Source organism: Megascapheus bottae, chromosome 5 (genome assembly GCF_031878675.1).
Source record: "Megascapheus bottae isolate mThoBot1 chromosome 5, mThoBot2.hap1, whole genome shotgun sequence".
Classification (NCBI taxonomy): Eukaryota; Metazoa; Chordata; class Mammalia; order Rodentia; family Geomyidae; genus Megascapheus; species Megascapheus bottae.
This window is the reverse complement of record NC_143513.1, coordinates 19185675-19204780: the sequence shown is the minus strand read 5'-3', so window position 1 is coordinate 19204780 and position 19106 is coordinate 19185675. Positions and strand designations below refer to the sequence as shown.

At 39.2% G+C, this 19106-nt stretch overlaps 1 protein-coding gene across 2 annotated transcripts in view; it reads left to right on the top strand.

The window, feature by feature from the left end:
* Nucleotides 1-19106, top strand: part of Rapgef5 (Rap guanine nucleotide exchange factor 5) — a 233291-nt gene that overhangs the window by 31593 nt on the left and 182592 nt on the right. For both annotated transcript variants that reach the window (XM_090332742.1, XM_090332741.1), the window contains exons 2-5: nt 6859-6909; nt 10198-10304; nt 16506-16627; nt 18771-18936. In XM_090332742.1, the coding sequence (XP_090188868.1) occupies nt 6859-6909; nt 10198-10304; nt 16506-16627; nt 18771-18936 (446 nt within the window). The remainder of the gene's footprint in view (nt 1-6858; nt 6910-10197; nt 10305-16505; nt 16628-18770; nt 18937-19106) is intronic.

Here is a 19106-nt window from a genome sequence, read left to right as displayed (position 1 = left end):
CTGTATTAGTCAGGGACATCCACCTCTACTGGGCATAACTATTGTTTTGTTTGTAAACACAACCAAAACCAAAGAGATTTCTTAAGAATGGAGTAAATGTTCAAACTTTAATGAAGCCTTGGAATTTGTTTCTGCTGTGTGTATTTTCCCAGAGGTTTTGGGTTCTTCCTGATTTATCTTCCCTAAGCAGGTAATATTGTGAAATGTTCAAAATGTTCCCAGAACTCACTTTCCTTTTTCTACTTGAGTTTGAAGTAGGGAAACATGTTTATACTAGAATGGAGCCTTTTAACAGTATGAACCAAGATTTAGTTTAATGCTGTGGATGTCATTAAGAGTTACCCCTTTCAGTGATGTGGGCTATACAAGAATGTGTAGGCACAAAGAGAATTTGGCCTGAGGCTGTGTCTAGTGTGTCAGACACATTCCACATGACTAGTGCAGAGTGGGCTATGATGAACTGTAGCTTTCCTTCTTCACAGGCCATTTGGAGGCTTAGCCTCAGACCTCAGAGCTGTGGGTAAATAAAATTTGTCCCTTTCTTCAACAAAGTGTATGTGGAAGGTGATATTTGAAGAGTACTCCCAGACCCTTATCTGAACTAAGCCAGGAAAGGATCCTATTGCCATTCCCTGTCACCATTAGAACCACCTGGGCTTGCAGAAGGGTGAGGGTCCATGTCTGCTACCAAACAGGTTAGTGCAGTATACCTAAGGTAGGACCTTGATGCCTGATTTTTTTTTTTTGGTTGTTGTTGTTGTTTTTTTAACTTTCCAGATAGTTCTTATTTACTTCTAGTCTTGAGAACCATTGGATTTAGCAGTTAGTATTTATGACTTTTATTTTTAAGGTGGCTTGAATCTCTTACTGAGAAATACCCCAGGCCCTTCTTTGACTTATTAAAGCAGTTAGATGCTCTCCTAATTTTTTTTTTTTGGAAGGGGTGGAGTGGGTATCCTAGGGTTTGAACTTGGGATCTGACATTTTCTTAGGCAAATACTTTAACACTGGAGCTCTTGTTTCAAATAGAGTCTCATGATTTTGTCCATGGTTGGCCCATATAATTCTCTTACCTATACCTCTACAGAGCTGGAAATACAGGTGCAGATGCCTAGGTTTGGTGTATTTGTTGAAATGGAGTCTTATTAACTTTTTCTCTGGTCTGGCTGCAAACTTTGAACTTCCTAATTTCTACTTCCTGGATAGCTGGGATTGTAGATGTGAGCCACAATACTTGATGTATCATACTACTCCTACATCATTATGTTTTGTGTTGAAATAGATATGTACAGAGCAATGGGATATAGGCTTTGTTTGTAAACACAGGTATGTTTAAGTCTAGTCATTCAGAATTTTTTGAGGATTGAGTATATGATATACGCAGAATGCTTAGTCTTTGGCACACAGCAGAAGCTCAGTAGCCCTTGCTTCATAACATACAGCAGGTTATAAATGGAGGGTGGCTTTAGACTCAGTCAAAATTTTGTCTTGGGGCTGGGAATGAGGCTTAGTGGTAGAGAACTTGCCTAGCATGCATGAAGCCCTGCGTTAGATTCCTCGTACCACATAAATAGATAAAAGCCAGAAGTGGCACTGTGGCTCCTGTGGTAAAGTTCCTTGCTAACCTTAAGCACAGAGAGGTTCAGGAACAGAGTCTAGGCCCTTAGTTCAAGTCCCAGGACTGGCAAAAAAAAAGTTTTCTTGGTCCTGCTCTCACTTTCCAGCTCTGGGCCATTAGTAAAATACTTTTCTTGCACTCTTATCTGGAAAAATGAGACTGGGTGAGTGCAGTTAGTAAGATGGGGAGGCGCTCAGTAAAAGTAGGTACTCAGGAAACCTTCTTTGTCCCCTTCTCTCAACACATCACAAGACAATGAAATATATATAATTTTAAGAGCAGAACTGACATGGTATTGGCAATGCTGTGTTAAGAAAGCATTATTACAGGAGCCGAGAGTTTGGCATAGTGGTAGAGTGCTTGCCTAGCATGCACCAAGACCCGGGTTCGATTCCTTGGCACCACATACATAGAAAAAAAAAGCCAGAAGTTGTGCTGAAGCTCAAGTGGTAGAGCTCTAGCCTTGAGAAAGTCCAAGGACAGTGCTCAGGACCTGAGCTCAAGCCCAGGACTGGCAAAAAAAAAATCACATCAATACAGCTAAGGATAAGAATCATATGATAATTTCTCTGGATGCGGAGAAGGCATTTGACAAAATACAACATCCATTCATGTTGAAAGCACTAGAAAAAATAGGAATAAGAGGTACATTCCTCAAAATAGTGAAAGCCATATATGAAAAACCTACAGCCAGTATTATACTAAATGGTGAAAGACTGGAACCATTCACCTTAAAATCAGGAACTAGACAGGGATGCCCACTCTCTCCACTTCTTTTCAATATAGTGCTGGAACCCTTAGCCAGAGAAATAAGGCAAGAAAAGGACATCAAAGGGATCCACATAGGGAAAGAAGAAATGAAACTATCCCTATTTGCAGATGACATGATCCTCTACTTGAGTGACCCAACAAACTCCACTCCCAAACTTCTAGAATTAATAAACTAGCAAAGTGGCAGGATACAAAATTAACCTTCAGAAGTCAGTAGTCTTCTTGTACACCAACAATACACAAACAGAAGGCCAAATCAAGAAAATGATCCCATTCGCAATAGCCCCCAAAAGCATAAAATACTTTTATTCCCCCCCTCTCTCTCTCTCTCTCTCTCTCTCTCTCTCTCTCTCTCTCTCTCTCTCTCTCTCTCTCTCTCTCTCTCTCTCTCTTTAACAAATTTGCCTGCCAGTTATGAAGCTTTGGACTCTAGCTCTGTAAAGATCTCAAGTTACATATTCTACTGGCCATCTTCATGTTCTACTTGATCATCCAGAATGAGAAAGAATACAGAGGCTGAGGGTGACAGAAAGTTGTATCATGAGTTGAATTCTTGCATTGCCCATGAATCTGGTAGTTGTATTACACATGGGTTCAAGTTAGTGATAGTGCAATTTATGTTTCTGTCTCAATGAAACCATTTAGCCTTTGTCCTTTCATTTCCCTTGCTGTTTAGTGAACTAAGGGCTTTCACTGGATCTAAGGATATTAGGACATCTTTTATGCCTCATTTCTGCTTCATAGTTTATTGAGATCTTTCTAGCAACTCTGGAGTAAGTTTCATGTTTGGCTCATGGACAGTTTGACTTAATGTTAGTGGACTTTGAGGGCAGGAGTTTGGCCTAGTGGTAGAGGGCTTGCCTCGCATGCGTGAAGACCCAGGTTTGATTCCTTGGTACCATATACATAGAAAGAAGCCAGAAGTGGTGCTGTGGCTCAAGTGATATAGCTCTAGCTTTGAGAAAGCCCAAGAACAGTGCTCAGACCCTGAGTTCAAGCCCCAGGACTGACAAAAAATAATGATAATTTTAGTGGGCACCTAACTAAAATAATGTGTGCTAATAAGTTATCTTTTTGAGTTATGCCATTTTTTGAATATTGAAGGACTGTAATTTTTAGATATATTTAAAATCTGTGATTTCTCTTTAAAACATGATGTTTCATCTAGAGAAATATTTTTCGTGATTCATTAAAATGGAAAGAAGAAAAATTGAATGATCTACTTTTAACATGTTGTTAATATTGTATAAGTAGAATCAGTGCCTCCAGCTTAAATAATCCTAGTCAGCTGGAAATAAAGAAGAAAGGGAGTAATCACCTCATCTCTGCATTCTATTTAGGAGATTCTACAGCTAGTGAAAGCCTTTTAAGAGAAGAGGCTTGAGGGTGGGGTAATGCCTGTAATTCCAGCACTCAGGAAGTCAAGAAAGGAGGATCTCAAGTTTGAGGTCAGTCTGGGCTACATATTGAGACTCTGTCTTACACAAAACAAAACAGATTCTTGGTGATGGTTGTCCAACCATCCAAGCTTATTACAGAGCAAATCAATAGAAACTCAGAATCAAGAAAGATAATTTATAGATTTAAAATATCCTTTAGATTTAAGATCATCTGATAAAGGGGTTCTACAAATTAGTGATGGTTTATTGTTCTTGTGTCTGTTTCTGGGTCCTCCAGTGCCCAGCAAGGAACAACAGTAGATGCTTCATAAATATGAAGTAAATGGAAGCAGATTTCCCTAGGGCTGGATAGAAGCCCTACAGTGCCAACAGGACAAATAAAACTAAGGTTTCAAGGATACAAAGATGGAATTAAAACAATGGAATAATAGTATGTGAGGGAAAGAGTATTAAAATGGTAAGGGTGCGTGAATTTTTAATAGTGTTCTTCCGATGCTCTTGCAGGTAAATGGAGAGCAGCCCTTGAGGGTTTGGCTCCTGGAGTTCCTCACATAAATGTATGAAATGTCACAGTTCTCTCCTGTGCCTGTTAAACAAGAGATGTGGACAGAATAGCCCTTGGGTTCTTTTTGCCTTACTTGTTTAGCCCTTGCTATTTTTGGTCAGTATTAAAACTAATCTAAAATCATTTCTATTGAAGTACAGGGTTTGAAAGCTATTTTAACAGTCCAGTTCTGAGATTTCCAAAGAGCTGTGTGATTTTCCCCAGCTCAGCTCAGCCTAGCCAGCTGAGTTTGAGAACTGCTGTCCTAAGTGTTAATGAAACAGAACTCACCTGGGAGCAGTTAAGAGCTGGCTTCCTGGGAGTTTGTGACAACAAATCTACGAATTGTGTCCTGTAAAAGTCAGGTCTTATTATGTTGCTCTGGTGGAGTCCCAGAGGGCCAGCCACTTATCTAACACAGTTATCTATTCAGTGCAGAAGAGCCCCTCCCTCACCTACTTGCCTTACCCGCCTGTAGAAAAAAAAAAAAAAAGCCATCTATGAAGGTTGCTGCTGTGAAGTGAAATTGTGTGACTGTAACTAGTGAGGAAATGGCCAGTTTAGGGTGGCAGCTGAGAAAGGCAAGTGGTTTGTGTTCTTTTGTGAAAATACCCTGCCCAGTTCTGTAGAGCTTGTATCAAAATCCAGAAGCTTTTCCTTGAACTAGATTAGGAGAATTTGCTTTGTGAGCTGATTCATGCTCACACTTAGATGAGCAATAAAGGTGATCAGTTCTTTATTGATTTTTGCCTTATTGATTTTTTAACTCCTCTCTGTTTAGGGGAAAATAATTGGTCATGGTGATTTGTGTTCATATTTATAAATCTGGTACATATATATGCCTTAGGTTGCTCAGTATTTCAATAAGTGATTGCATTACATAAGCTCAGAGCACAGAAAGCCTGGGAAGAACTGAATAGACCAGAATGGTAGCAATGAAGAATGAATGACCTTTCTTACCAAATTTGCTTGTTTTCTTTGAGACAAGTAGAATCTCTCCTCCTTGTCCTTGTCCTCCTCTTCCTCCTCCTCTTCTTTTCCCTCCTCCTCCCTTCCCCGCCCCTCCCCAAATCAGGGACTTTATGCTTGAGCCACAGCTCTACTTCAGCTTTTTGGTGGTTAATCAAGTCTCAGGACTTTTCTGCCTGGGCTGGCTTCAAACTGTGATCCTTAAATCTCAGCTTCGTGAGTAGCTAGCATTATCGGCATGAGTCAGCGACATCCTCCAGTAGCAAATTTTTAGCAGAGTATCAGTTCTGTTTCTGGATGAAAACTGATGGTTTTGAGTTGAATCTGAAGATAAGTCCTATGCGAGCTTTGTGGCGTGGGGAAAGGACAAAATGGAAATCTTCCTTTAGGGTAAAGGTTTGGTGAAAGATTCTTATGCCAGAAACAATGGCGCCACGCTGTTTTGTAAATTTAGCACATTATTCTAAGAAGTGGAGGCGGAAGGCTAAAATCTTGGGCTTTCATAAGACTGGGAATAAAGGTGCAAAGAGTTTTTAAACATAGGTTGGAAGTTCGATAAATGTTAGTTTCTCTGTTCTTTTTCCTATGCTGCAATGGGAAGTGATAATTGTTCTCCATTGTGCTTAAAACATATGTGGGTGACGGTGCTGTTTCCCAGATTAAAAAGGAAAAATTAGCCCTTACAATTCAAACCATTCAGTAAATACTTAGTTGTATAGATATATAAATAGCTCAACAAATGATGAGAAGAAGGAAGGTCTTTATGCAAGGTTTTGTGCTATAAGCTGTGAAAGCAAAGCAATGGAAGGGTTAATACTTCCCCAGGAGCTTACTGATTCCTTGGGGTGAACACCCTGGAAAACACCCCATTGTACAGCACTCAGGGGGTACCATGTGGCTAGTAGCAAAAACCAAGAGTTCAGAAGAGGAGCAACCCCTGTGGGAGGTTAAAGTCCAGTGGGATTCAGAGAAGCATGGAAAGTGTTGTGACACAGAGACTGGGAACTGAAAGACTGCTGTGCTGACAAGCAGTTCTATTCAATCAAGGTGGAGAGAGGATACAGGAGCCTGAGGGAAGCAGGCTGCTCAGCCAGAGCCTTGGGTTGACTTGCATATGCTACTTAGGGCCCACTCTTTAAGTAGAAGGGTTTGCCTAATTAAAGTTTAAAGGAGAACTGGAATGGGGTGTGCCTGGTAGTTCAGGGATCCATGGAATTCACTGTTCACTGTAATTGACATGACAAAGGAAGAAAAATGGAATCCCAGTCCTGTTGATAATAAAGTGACCAGTACCAAAACCATGCTCCTGCTGTCCTTGGGTGTTTACTAGTGAAATTAAGTGTTGTGTTCTCTTGGTGTGAATGTTAGCCATTGAGTGAGACTAAGACACATTAAGTGGGACTAAGAAGTTGAATCCATATGGCCCAGAACTTTAGCTCCAAACTCCTTTCTCAGGACATTTCCTGGCTAGTCAAAGTTTCATGCATATTTGTTTTTAATGTACAAGTCTCTGTTTGATTCTTATTTTTCTCTCTCCTTTTTTTCTTTTTACATAGAGTTTATCAAGGAGGATTTCCAACCCATACCTTGAACATGCTCCTTCACAGGTAGGACATCTCGATTCTGCCTCATAGAATTTTCTGTGACTGTGGGCAGAATTCTCTTATTCTCACTGTCCCTGACCTCTCAGAGTTTTGCATGGTAGAGTAAATGTGTAATAAGATCTTCTGCATTGATATAAATACATTTTTTCTTTTAGCAATAGTGGGTCAAATACAGTAAAAACTTCATATAAGAGGAAATATATATGCGGAGTTACTTATCCACATGCTCATTGATAGGAAAAGATGTATTTATTTTTTATCATATTGTGCTAAAGACTTAATGGAAGCTGAATAGTGTTGACTTGTTCCTATAATCCTAGTACTCAGGAGACTGAGATCTCAGAATTGTGGTTCAAAGCTAGCCCAGACAGACAAATCTGAGAAATTCTTTTTTTTCTTTTTTTCATATATTTTTTATTGTAATTAATAGAAAGGTTACATGATATTTGCCAGATAAATGGTGTTAAATCTGAGAAATTCTTATCTCCAGTTCACCAGCAAAAGTGGAGGGTAGAGATATGGTTCCAGTGGTAGAGTACCAGCCTTCGGTAAAAAAGCCAAGCAAGAGTGCAAAGCCCTGAGTTCAAGACCCAGTACAGAAACAAAAGAAAAAATGGAGTAGACAAACAGGAGACTGAGCTTTTGAGGCGAGGACCTTCCCTACATTGTGTACCTGAATCTAGAACAGATTCATTCCTGGCAGATGTTCATTAGATGTTTCTTGATTTCCAGAGTGAACGAATTCTGTAGAGTGTCAGGATTAGTTGTGTATCTGCTGATGCATCCATCTTTTTTGGTAACTTTCTGCCATATGACTTAATTAGGTTTTGATTTTAACACATAAAATGTTACCATTTCCTTCCCTTTTCACTTTCTCTGCAGGTCATGAGTAGGTAATGATATTCCCATAATTATAGAAGTATAGGTTGGGGTTGGCATGTTCCTATCAAGTCAAAGCTAAAATACTAGCAATCTATTTGCTAAATCTTATAGGTGTAAAAAGAATTCACCGGGAGGGTAGACTGTGAGTGACTTATTGGTAGAGTTCTTGCCTAGCATTCATTAAGTACCAGATTTGAATCTAGGACCACACACACGCATACACAAAAAGCTGGGCACTGGTGGCTCATATCTATAATCCTACCTACTCAGAAGACTGAGATCTCATGATCATAGTTCAAAGCCAGCCTGAGATTTAGATGAATCTGAAAAACTCCTATTTCCAATTAACCATTAAAAAGCAGAATTAGAAGTGTGGCTCAAGTGGTAGAGTGTCAGCCTCGAGCAAAAAAAAAAAAAAATTAAGGGAAGCTGGGAGTTTGGCTTAGTGGTAGAGTGTTTGCCTAGCATGCACAATGACCTGGGTCTGATTCCTTGGTAACACATACATAGAAAAAGCCGGAAGTGGTGCTGTGGCTCAAATAGAGCTCCCGCCTTGAAAGGTCCAAGGACAGTGCTCAGGCCCTGAGCTCAAGCCAGGACTGGAAAAAAACAACCAACCAAGCCCCAGTATTGGTGCGCATGCACACACACACACACACACACACACACACACACACACACACACACATCAAATTTTGTCAAGAAGTAAGTAAAAAGATGTCAGCATGACTACACTGTTGGTGGAAGTGTAAACTCGTTCAACCACTATGGAAAGCAGTATGGCGGTTCCTCAAAAGACTAAACACAGAGCTCCCCTATGACCCAGCAATTCTGCTCCTTGGCATTGACCCAAATGTCCAGAAACAAGGACATACTAAAGCCACTAGCACAATGATGTTGCTTGCAGCATTATTTACCATAGTGAAGATATGGAACCAACCCACATGCCCCTCAGTAGATGAATGGATAACGAAGATGTATTTATACACAATGGAATTCTATGCTGCCATCAGAAAGAATGACATCACACCATTTGTAAATAAATGGAAAGACTTGGGAAAAAATCGTATTAAGTGAAGTGTAAGCCAGACACAATGGTTTCCCTCATTTGTAATAATTAGTACACATCTAGAACTCTCCTAGCAGAGGATTACAATAGTTCAAACCCTAGATACATGAGGCCATATAGGATCAGTCCAAATTAATGGACCTCCAGGACATGGAAACAAGAGCTTAATTATGAGTGACTGTTATTCTTAATGTATTATGTTTTTCTCTCTTCTCTTGTGTTGCCCTTTGGTTACTCTCATGTTGTTATAGTATCTCACTTTGTTACCAGGTATATTATATAGATGAGGGGAGGGGTGGGGGAGGGAAATGGGGACAAAAACATGAGAAGGGGTGTCAATGTGTGAGAAGTAATGCACCTTCTATCTGGCGAATATAACTGTAACCCCTCTATACATTAAAATAAAAAAATCATTGCAGATTTAAAAAAAATAAAATAAAATAAAGGTTTAAACCACCAGAGCCCAATTTTTCTAATAACCTTAATAAATAATAATTTGAAAAAAAGATGTCAGCATGTACCCTTAATGCATAATGATTTCACAGGTAACTTTCAGTTGCAAGTGAATTTCAGAGCTGTGGAAGACAGCACAGGCAGAGAGGGGGAAGTAGTTTATGAAGTAATTTATAAAGTAGGACCTGGAGTTCTCTAGAGCTGATCATCCCTTCTTTATCTCCAAGAACTGGAGACTTGTGGAGGAATCAGAAGATTAAAAAAGAAGAGGAGACATGAAATTTTTTAATCTGGTAGATGCGATTGTGAAGGCTGAAGATGAAACAAGGACACTGAGAACTGGCTATGAGCTCAGCAGCTGGGTGAAGCTTCAAAGCAAGCAGTGGTCACAGTGTGACATAGTGCGAGATGTTCAATAGTAGGGAAAAATACTTGCCCATCTTCCAAGACCTTTATGTAATTTGTATCATCAATATGGCAGCTTTACTCTACAAGTTTGATTTGTTTCAGTGAAGGAGCACTATTTTAACAAATAGTAGATATTTTATGCCAAAAACTTTTGTGCTTTAAAAGGATATTATCTGTAATTATAGTTAAGTGAAGCACTTTAGTATTGGGAAAATAGTTATTATAGCTTAATAGCATAAGTGGACCAGAAGCTAAAATAAAATAAGATAATTATAGGTCTGTAGTTACACAGGCTAAAATATGTCTCCAGCTTAGAGATTTGGTCATAACTAATATATATATATATATACATATGAGAGAGAGAGAGAGAGAGAGAAAGAGAGAGAAAGAGAGAGAACACACATGATATTGGGAGCTCACAAGTTGTCACATTATTGTTCTACATTTAAAGACATCAAATGTTTGCCTTTTCCATTTAGATTTATGGTGAGAATTCTTCATGTGCAGGAAGAGCGTTGAGGAATATTATCATCGTTCAGGCAGCTGACCTGGTAAAGGACAGAGTTAACCTCAAGGGGTTTTACAGGTAACACACTTTCCGATATCTTGTTAAAAATTCTCCTTGAATTTGAAAACAAAGACAAGTCAACCAACAGCTTGTGTTAAAACGTTGTCCTTGAGCAGAGACAGAGACAGGCAGGCGATCTTGGTTTTCACAAGAGGCAGAGATCTGCCCGTTGGTATTTCTGGTGGTCACTCTTACGTTCAACTTAGTTTCATGTTTGGTTTTGCTGCTTCCCATGAGATGTGACATTTCATTGCATGTGTGTAACACTGGACACTCAAGAAGGAGAGGTGTCCTCTTAAGGAACTTGATCAAGCTCTATCAGTACCTTGACCCTGTAGGTGAGTGAGCCTCTGGCTTGATTGCAGTATGAAGTGGGGAGAGGAAGCTCAGTGTGGGCTGTTGCTTTTGATTGGGCAAGTGAAAACAAGGGCAAAGATACATAAAAATAAGTATAAATGAGTAGAGCTGTGTGGAGCAGTGTTGCACACCTATAAAGATACAGAGACTATGAGGATTGTGGTTCAATGCCAGTCTGGACAAAAGGTAAGTGAATGACACCCCATCTAAACAAACAATCTGGACATAGTGGAACATGTTACAGTCCTAGCTAGCAGTAGGTATAGGTTAGAAGATTGTAGTCCAGGGGCAAAAATATGAGAGTCTAGTTAAAGTAAAAAGGTTGAGAGTATGGCTTAGATGGTACAGGGGTACTAATACTCCAGTATAGCCAATTAACATAAAAGAATAAATGAATGGGTTCATGGCCAGATTTAAAGACAGCTGGACCTACAGGTTACTGAATGTGCCTTTCTTTTTCTTTTTTCTTTCTTTCTTTGTGTGTGTGTGTGGGGTGGCCGTGCTGGGTATTGAGTACAGGATCTTGTACATGCCTAGCTGCTACCATTTGAGCCATGCCTTCAGCCCTTCTGCCTATCTTTCTCGCTGTCATCTGTCTATCTATCTATTTTGAGGCAGGGTCTCGCTGCCACCTTCATCTGGGATGGCCTGAAACCTATAATTCTTCTGCTTCCACCTTCCTAGTAGCTGGAATTATAGGGATGTGCCATCTCACCTGTCTGGTCTCTACCACATTTTTGATGGTTTCAGGGAATGGCTACTTACTGTTAAGCATGAAGGAACTCTCTGGTGCATGAAAATCCTCTGTATCTTGATGGTGGTGACAAAGATAATGACTTCATAGGTGAAAAAAATGCATCAACTTGTACAGTTAGGATTTGTACATTTTATTGCACAAGTAAAAATATTAGCACAGAAACAGTAAATTATGCCTCAATACAAAGGGAATCTTCTATCTTCAAAAGTATGGGAATTATTATTCCCCAAATTGAAACCACAATGGATTTTTTCCAATCTACGGTTGATAGAAAACAGAAATACTGTGATGAATTTTTCATAAAGCTGAATTTATGTCACTTAAAGAAACATTATTTATCCTGAGAACATTTCCGACTGTTGGTGTCATTTATTCTAAGTACTATTCCTACTCCTTATAATGTTATTTCTTGAGAGATAAAAATGGCAGCTTATTTTCTTTTTTTTTTGTATCTGTGTAATGTTCTTTTCGTGTCATTCAATCTAACTTTATATTGCTACTTGGCAAAATAAAAGGTGATAATTTACCAACTCTTTTTCTTTTTTGGTATATAAATTTAGGGTGATAGGCAAGTTGTCTATCACTTGAGCCACATTCTTAGTCTTTTTGCTTTTTGATTCATTTTATTAGATAGGGTCTCATAGTTTTGTCTGGCTGGCCTCAGATGACAGTCCTTTCATCTCTGCCTCCTTCATGGCTGAGATTACAGGCATGAGCCAGCAGGTCTGGCATTATTTCTTTATTTATATTATAGAATGAAAATATATGCTCCAAACCTAAGCAACCATGCTATTGGTCCGGGTTGTTTTTTTTTTTTTTCAGATCCTGGGGCCTGAACTCCACACCTGAGCACTGTCCTTGAGCTTTCCCAAGGCTAGTGCTATATCATTTGAGCCAAAGCACCACTTCTGGCTTTTCTATATATGTGGTACCGAGGAACTGAACCCGGGCCTTCGTGCATGCTAGGCAAGCACTCTACCACTAGATCAAACTCCTGGCCCCTTTGTCAGTTCTTTAAACAAATGCATTCAAGCAAATACAAAGTGTGAGGAGAAAATATACAATAAATGAACACTATAAAGTCCTATATTTAATCACATAAGCATTTATGTACCTTTAAAAATAGACTCTTTATACACTGGATATCTACTCTATCTACAAACCATATTTTTGTGTATTTGGATTCAGGAACCAACTCCAATGCCCATCCTTTTCCTCTCATTAGAGATGTGTAACACACGGTCTGGGAACCAGTACCAGGCCAAGCCAACAAGACAGAGCAAGAGGCTGTGATAGATACAGTTGGACTACATGGAAAGCTTCTGTTTTCCTTTATTTGTTTCTTTCTTAAAATAGGTAACGAAGTCAGGTACTGGTGGCTCACCTCTGTCATCCTAGCAATTGAGGAGCCTGAGATCGAAACACTGTGATTTGAAGCTAACCTGGGCAGGGAAGCCTATGAGACATATTTCTAGTTAGCCACCAAAAAGCTGAAGGGAGGGTTATAGCTCAATTGGTAGAGTGCTAGCCTTGAGCATAAAAGCTCAGAGACAGCATCCAGGCCCTGAATTCAAGCCCCAAAAGTGGCATACACACGCACACGCGCGCGCGCGCACACACACACACACACACACACACAATGATACCAATTTTATATGCATGTGACTTTCAAAGGCTCAGATTGTATGTATAAATCTAGGTGTGAGCAAGTTCAAAGGGTTCACATTTGATATTGCAAAGATGTAAGGGCTATCATGTTCTTAGTTCTTGTTGCTGTGATCTCTATGGACATATATGGGAAAGGACTTTGGGGGTAGATGCACATCCAGTGCAGTTTATGCATCAGAACCATCCATCCTGGAGCCTGGTGAGGATTTAGTGGGAGCAGCGCAGAGTAAAGCGCGTAACTTGCTCCAGTGGGGCAGAGCAGGTTTCTTTTATAATCTAAGGACTGATTAACTTTCTGGGTTTGAAGATGAAGTGCTAATATGACTACCTAGGAGGATAATTTTATTTGTCTGGAAGTAAATTGAAGTGAAATGTCTCATGTACTGCCTGAGAATTACCTTTGATTATACTAAAGTGCTTTCTGTTCACTTTGTACTACAGAGTCATGCTAGTTTCTGAGATTTCATTTCCTTTGTACATGTAAGTCATTGAATGCCACCACCCCATTTATGTTTGAAGTTACCATGAGTTAATGGCTGAAAGAGTAGGAGACAGGAGGAGGCCAAGAAAGGCCAGGTCCTCTCCTCCAGAGATGGTTAAAGTTGGTGTTTTACCTGAGAGATGGCATGGGTTTTGTGCTCGTCACCTCCGTAGGTCAGTGTTCCTACTTGCTATCGCAAGTGTAGTTAGATCCAGTTGTCCTCAGGACAACTCTGGGTTGAGTGCAGGGCTGAAAATCCCTGCGTGTATGAAATGCCATTAGCTTTTAGATTGCTCTAGTCCAAACATTTTCTTGCCTGCGGCTCTTGCCCTGCAGATGTAGATATTTTTACTAGATTGTTGCAGAGATAGTCAGTAGGTCAGGGCACTAGGAGTTACATTCAGAGGCAGTTCATAGAAGATGATATGCAATTGGAAATAGCATCTCTGAGTGCGGGGCTCTTGTTCATGAAGGTTGTCATGGCAATTCTGTGTGTCAAGCATATTGGCACAGAGCTCTGCTACCCCAAACAGGGTGAGCCCCTCCACAGGAGAATGGAAGGTTAGGGGCTAGGGACTTTGGTGATTACTAACATTGCCCCAGAGCCAGTGCGATAAGGACCTTGGGTCCTGTGCAGCATGCAGCTTTGTTGAATCAGAATTGATGCTTTCCTTGGACCCTTTGGCTCCAGGAGAGACTCCAGAACAGTTTTAAGAAGGCTTGTTGGCCCGGAGTTTGGCTTAGTGGCAGAGTGCTTGCCTAGCGTGCACAAAGACCTGGGTTCAATTCCTCAGTACCACATACATAGAAAAAAGCCGGAAGTGGTGCTGAGGCTCAAATGGCAGAGCTCTAGACTTGAGAAAGTCCAAGGACAGTGCCCAGGCTCGGAGCTCAAGCCCAGAACTGACACAAAAAAAAAGAAAAGAAAAGAAAAAAGAAAATGAAGGCTTGTTCCCAGAAGCTTCATCCTTGTTACCTGTGAACAAACAAGCAGTTATGTCTATCTAGCCACCCTTTGCTGTTTATTTATCCAGTGTTTCATTGTGCATTTTGTATTCCAGCTGATCTCAGGTAGTCAGGGCAGGCTGAATCACATTGTTTTGTGCATTGAAATCAAGATGCTAAAGGTAGATAATCCATTTGTAGGATAAAAGTACCTTTAGAACCCAAGACGTTGGCCTAATTGAGGGAGGCATTGGGGATTTAACTGATTAACATTTTGAAACTTTAATATGAAAGGTGTCCTATTGAATTAGAAGTTAACATTGACTGTTTGGTGAAATTGCCTATTGTCATGGGTTGTCTCATTCTTCTTAAAAAAAGTCAGTGTATTTGACTGTTAATCTCTATTATTCTAACACCTGCAACTAAACATATCTGGAATTGGCTTACTTTAATTGCCTTGGAATTTCTTTGAAATTGTGTTGCTTCACTAAAAACTATTCATGAAAAGTGTATCTATATATTTCTGCTAGAGTATTTGCTCAACTATTACATCAGGAATGTTCATTCCCTTATTTTCGTCACCCTACAAAATGTAGCAGCTCATGGCAGTCTTCATAGTACAAGTTACAGTGTGATTCCTAGGTGTTTATTTCTATACCGATCAAAATGGCAAAATGTTTTTCTTTGTTAGAAAGACAACAGTGACATCTCTGAGTACTTAAATATTGATTATAGAATCTGGGCACTGGTGGCTCATGTCTGTAATCCCAGCTACTCAGAAGGCTGAGATCTGAGGATTGCAATTTGAAGACATCCCAGGCCAGAAAGTATGTGAGCCATTTATCTCCAACCACCAGAAAACCAGAAAATGGCCCTGGGGATCAAAATGGTCCAGTATTAGCTTTGAGCACAGAAGTTCAAAGACAGTACTCAGGCCCTGAGTTCAAGCCGCATTACAAATAAATAAATAAAACAAACAAACAAACAATATAGAATAAAGATCCCATTACATGATGCATCATTCTCTCTCTTTTAATATCTATATTTTAAAAGTTATTTTCTCATAAGAAAGATGGAATTCCATGACAATCCTCAGAATAAACAAAAGCATCTTTCAAGGCTGGAGATGTAGCTCAGTGGTCAAACAACTGTCTAGCTTAGGCAAGGTCCTTAGATTGATTCCACCACTGTGAAAAACCAAAAAGCATATTTCAAAATTGTTTTCTTTTTCCTGAGGCTTATAAAGCTAAAAAAAAAGTGGGAGTAAAAATAGTGCTTATAATTCTTAACTGTGACATTTTTAGGCTTAATATGTTTCAAAACTGATTAGAGATGACTTCCTTTTCTGTGTGCTATTAGTGGAATCCAACATACATCTGATTTATGATCTAGGCTGCTTGACCAGATTGCTTAGATTATATTCAAAAGATTAACAGCCAAATTTATCATTCCTTGAAACCAATTTTAATCTTTGAAAAGAAGCAAACGAAGCTATATTCCCACTGGCTATGATCTCACCTTAGTCTAATCATTTTATTCTCAAAGGAACTAGATCAAAATTTATACATATTTAGACCAAAGTTTTATTCCTATTACCCTGAGTTCCAGAGTATATGCATTTTCTTTATATAAAGGGTTACTAAATTTATTTTCTTATTCAGATTTACATTCTTAGAACTCAGCATGTACTGTGGACTGTTGTAATTTGGGGGGTTAATTAATAGTGAGTTATAGAAAGTTCCTGTTCTCAAGAAAATTAGTCTAGTGCTGGAATCAGATATTGATTTATTTGGAAAGGTATATGATTATTATGTGTTTGGAAAGTGTGAGAGAATTTGATTTTAACTTTAAGAAAGTGATAGTTAATCTGAAAGATGATCAGAGGTTATATCATTTATTTTTGGTATACATTTTTGTAAAAGCAAAAACATAAAATGAGTGGGATTAATTATTTTGTGGGGGAAGACTTTTGGGGACAAGAATATCTTTGAATGATTTTGTTTTCATCTAGGAAAAGCTGTGTGGGGTCGGAACTTGTGGACTGGCTTCTGGAACACTGTCCTTTTGTCCAGTGCAGATCTATGGCCATTGGTGTCTGGCAGCTGCTGCTGGACATGGGGATTATGTCATCAGGTCAGTATTACATGTTTTTTTTTTTTGCCAGTCCTGGGCTTGAGCTCAGGGTCTGAACACTGTCCTTGGACTTTCTCAAGGCTAGAGCTCTACCACTTGAGCACCAGCATCACTTCAGGCTTTTTCTATATATGTGGTACCAAGGAATTGAACCCGGGCAAGCACTTTAACCACTAGGCCAAACTCCCAGCCACATGGTTGTGGTTGTTTTTGTTTTTGGTTTTTTTTCCCCTCCAGATCATGCCTCAAACTCACTATCTGACAGGTTGGCTCATTGGCCAGTACTCTATCACCTGAGTCACACTTTTAATCCCCAGGGTTACATATTTTGAAAACATACCATTATTATTTTTTTTAAGTTATCAGATCAAAATATACTTGATTTTCTAGAGGCTGTTACATTTTGGATGGAAAGTATTTTTGAAGGTAAATGTTTATATTCTTTATTTTCTAAATAAGTGAGAGATCATCTGTTGATTCATTTATGTTTCCTCTACTTTCAGTAAAAGTAACTTAGTGCTTGTTGGTTTATAAATTATACCTGTGAAAGTGTTCCCCCCTTTCCAGCCTTCTCTACTAAACATGTTGGGCACAAACTTTTAAGATTCTGTGATATCTTTAGCTGCTCTAATTGTGTGGTTTTTCTTGCTGTTTTTAGAGCAATCATCAGAAGCTTGATTTTTCAAGTAAGATGTGTATGCATTTTAATTGACTAACTAATCACGAACACTTAAGAGACATGACCTATGAAGATTAGATGTTTAAACAGGGGCAGAAAATAGATGTTAACTAGTAACTGAAATAGATAGTGATAACTCTTTTCTTAGCTGAGCCCAGGGATTCGAAGGGCTAGAAGCTGGAGTAATGTGGATTCTTTATTTAGATCAATCTAGAAAATGCTGGGTAGTCACAGAAAAACTCCTTTTTTCCATTTTTTCTTTTTTTCTATAGGTGATAAATATTGAGACCAAGCCCTTAGTCCATTTTTGAACATTACAGATGGGGACATGTTGTAATCTTCTTAGACAGTTAATAATACTTATCTCTTAATATTCTTAACAAGAAAATCAGTCAATTACCCTTGATGGATGGAGTTATTATTAGCTTACTTGCTAGATTCAGAGATGTGGTTAGCAAAACATTTTGTGTTAAATGTTGTTATAGCAAAGTCTCCAACTTTTCATTCCTTTTACGCAATACTATCCTTTTGGCAGTATTGACATTTTGAGATGGATGATTCTTTGTAGTTGGGACTTATCTGTACATTACAGGATTTTAGTAGCTTCCTTTTCTTTCACCTTCTAGATGCCGGGAGTACTCTCATGCCTGTTAAGACAGCCCAAAATGTCTCTAATCATCATTAAATGTCCCCTGAGGGAAGCACTGTCACTACCAGTTGATAATCACTAATTTGTGAGATAAAACATATCATGTATTTGTGTTACTTAAAGAAATTAAATATTTTTAAGCTTGCTTTGAGATATTAAAAAATAATTATTGAGTAAATGAAATGTCTCACACCTGAAATCCCAGCTCCTCAGGAAGCAGAGATAAAGGAGGATTGTGGTTCCAGGCCAGCCAGGCAAAACATTACTGAGATCCCATCCCAACAAATATGCAGACTTGGTGTTTTATACCTACAACAACTATGCCTGTAATCCTCAGCTTTAAGCAAAAAATGGAAGGTCCTGTCTGAAAAACAACTTAGAGCTAAAAGGGGTGGAGGCCTTGTTCAAGTAGTAGAGTGCCTGCCTAGCAAGGGCAAGGCCCTAAATTCAAACCTGAACACTGCCAACCCTCCTCTCCCCCCTCCAAAAAATTACCACCCTATGAAGCTGATACTGATTTCATCAGCACTTGTCTCTGAAACAGAAAAGTTACCAAGTGTGTGTGTGTGTGTGTGTGTGTGTGTGTGTGTGTGTGTGTGTGTGTGTATGAATATGTTAGGTAGAAATATAAAAATAGACTACCTAGTAAATTCTTTTTAATTCAATGGCATTTTAAATGTGAATGAACTTGGAATATGTAAGTGTAGTTTCACCTCTGGCTTTTGCCAAATAATTATTGGGCTTTTAATTTATTTTGTGATCTACAAGTCCAAAGAGTAAGCATTTTTGTTTTGTTTTATGTCTGTTTCAAACAGTGGACCAACATCTGTACTTTCAAGATACTTATGTTTTCTACCAGTTTTCATCTGATGAATGCAGCTACTTGTACTGTGAATTTGAGAGGGAAGAAGAATGGCAAAATGGTGTCAAGCTGTTGCTGCAACTCGTGCCTCTAATTCCAGCAAGAGCAGGCTGTGAGCTGTAAGTAGATGCTGTCCCATGCTGCTGTTAGTCTTACTCAAAGAACATGTATAGGGTCTAGGGACAGGGCCTGCTCTGTAACACTGCTATCTTATTTAATAGACAGTTGAAATGATCCAGGTGCCGATGGCTTACCTGTATAATTCTAGCCACTGAAGAGGCTGAGATTT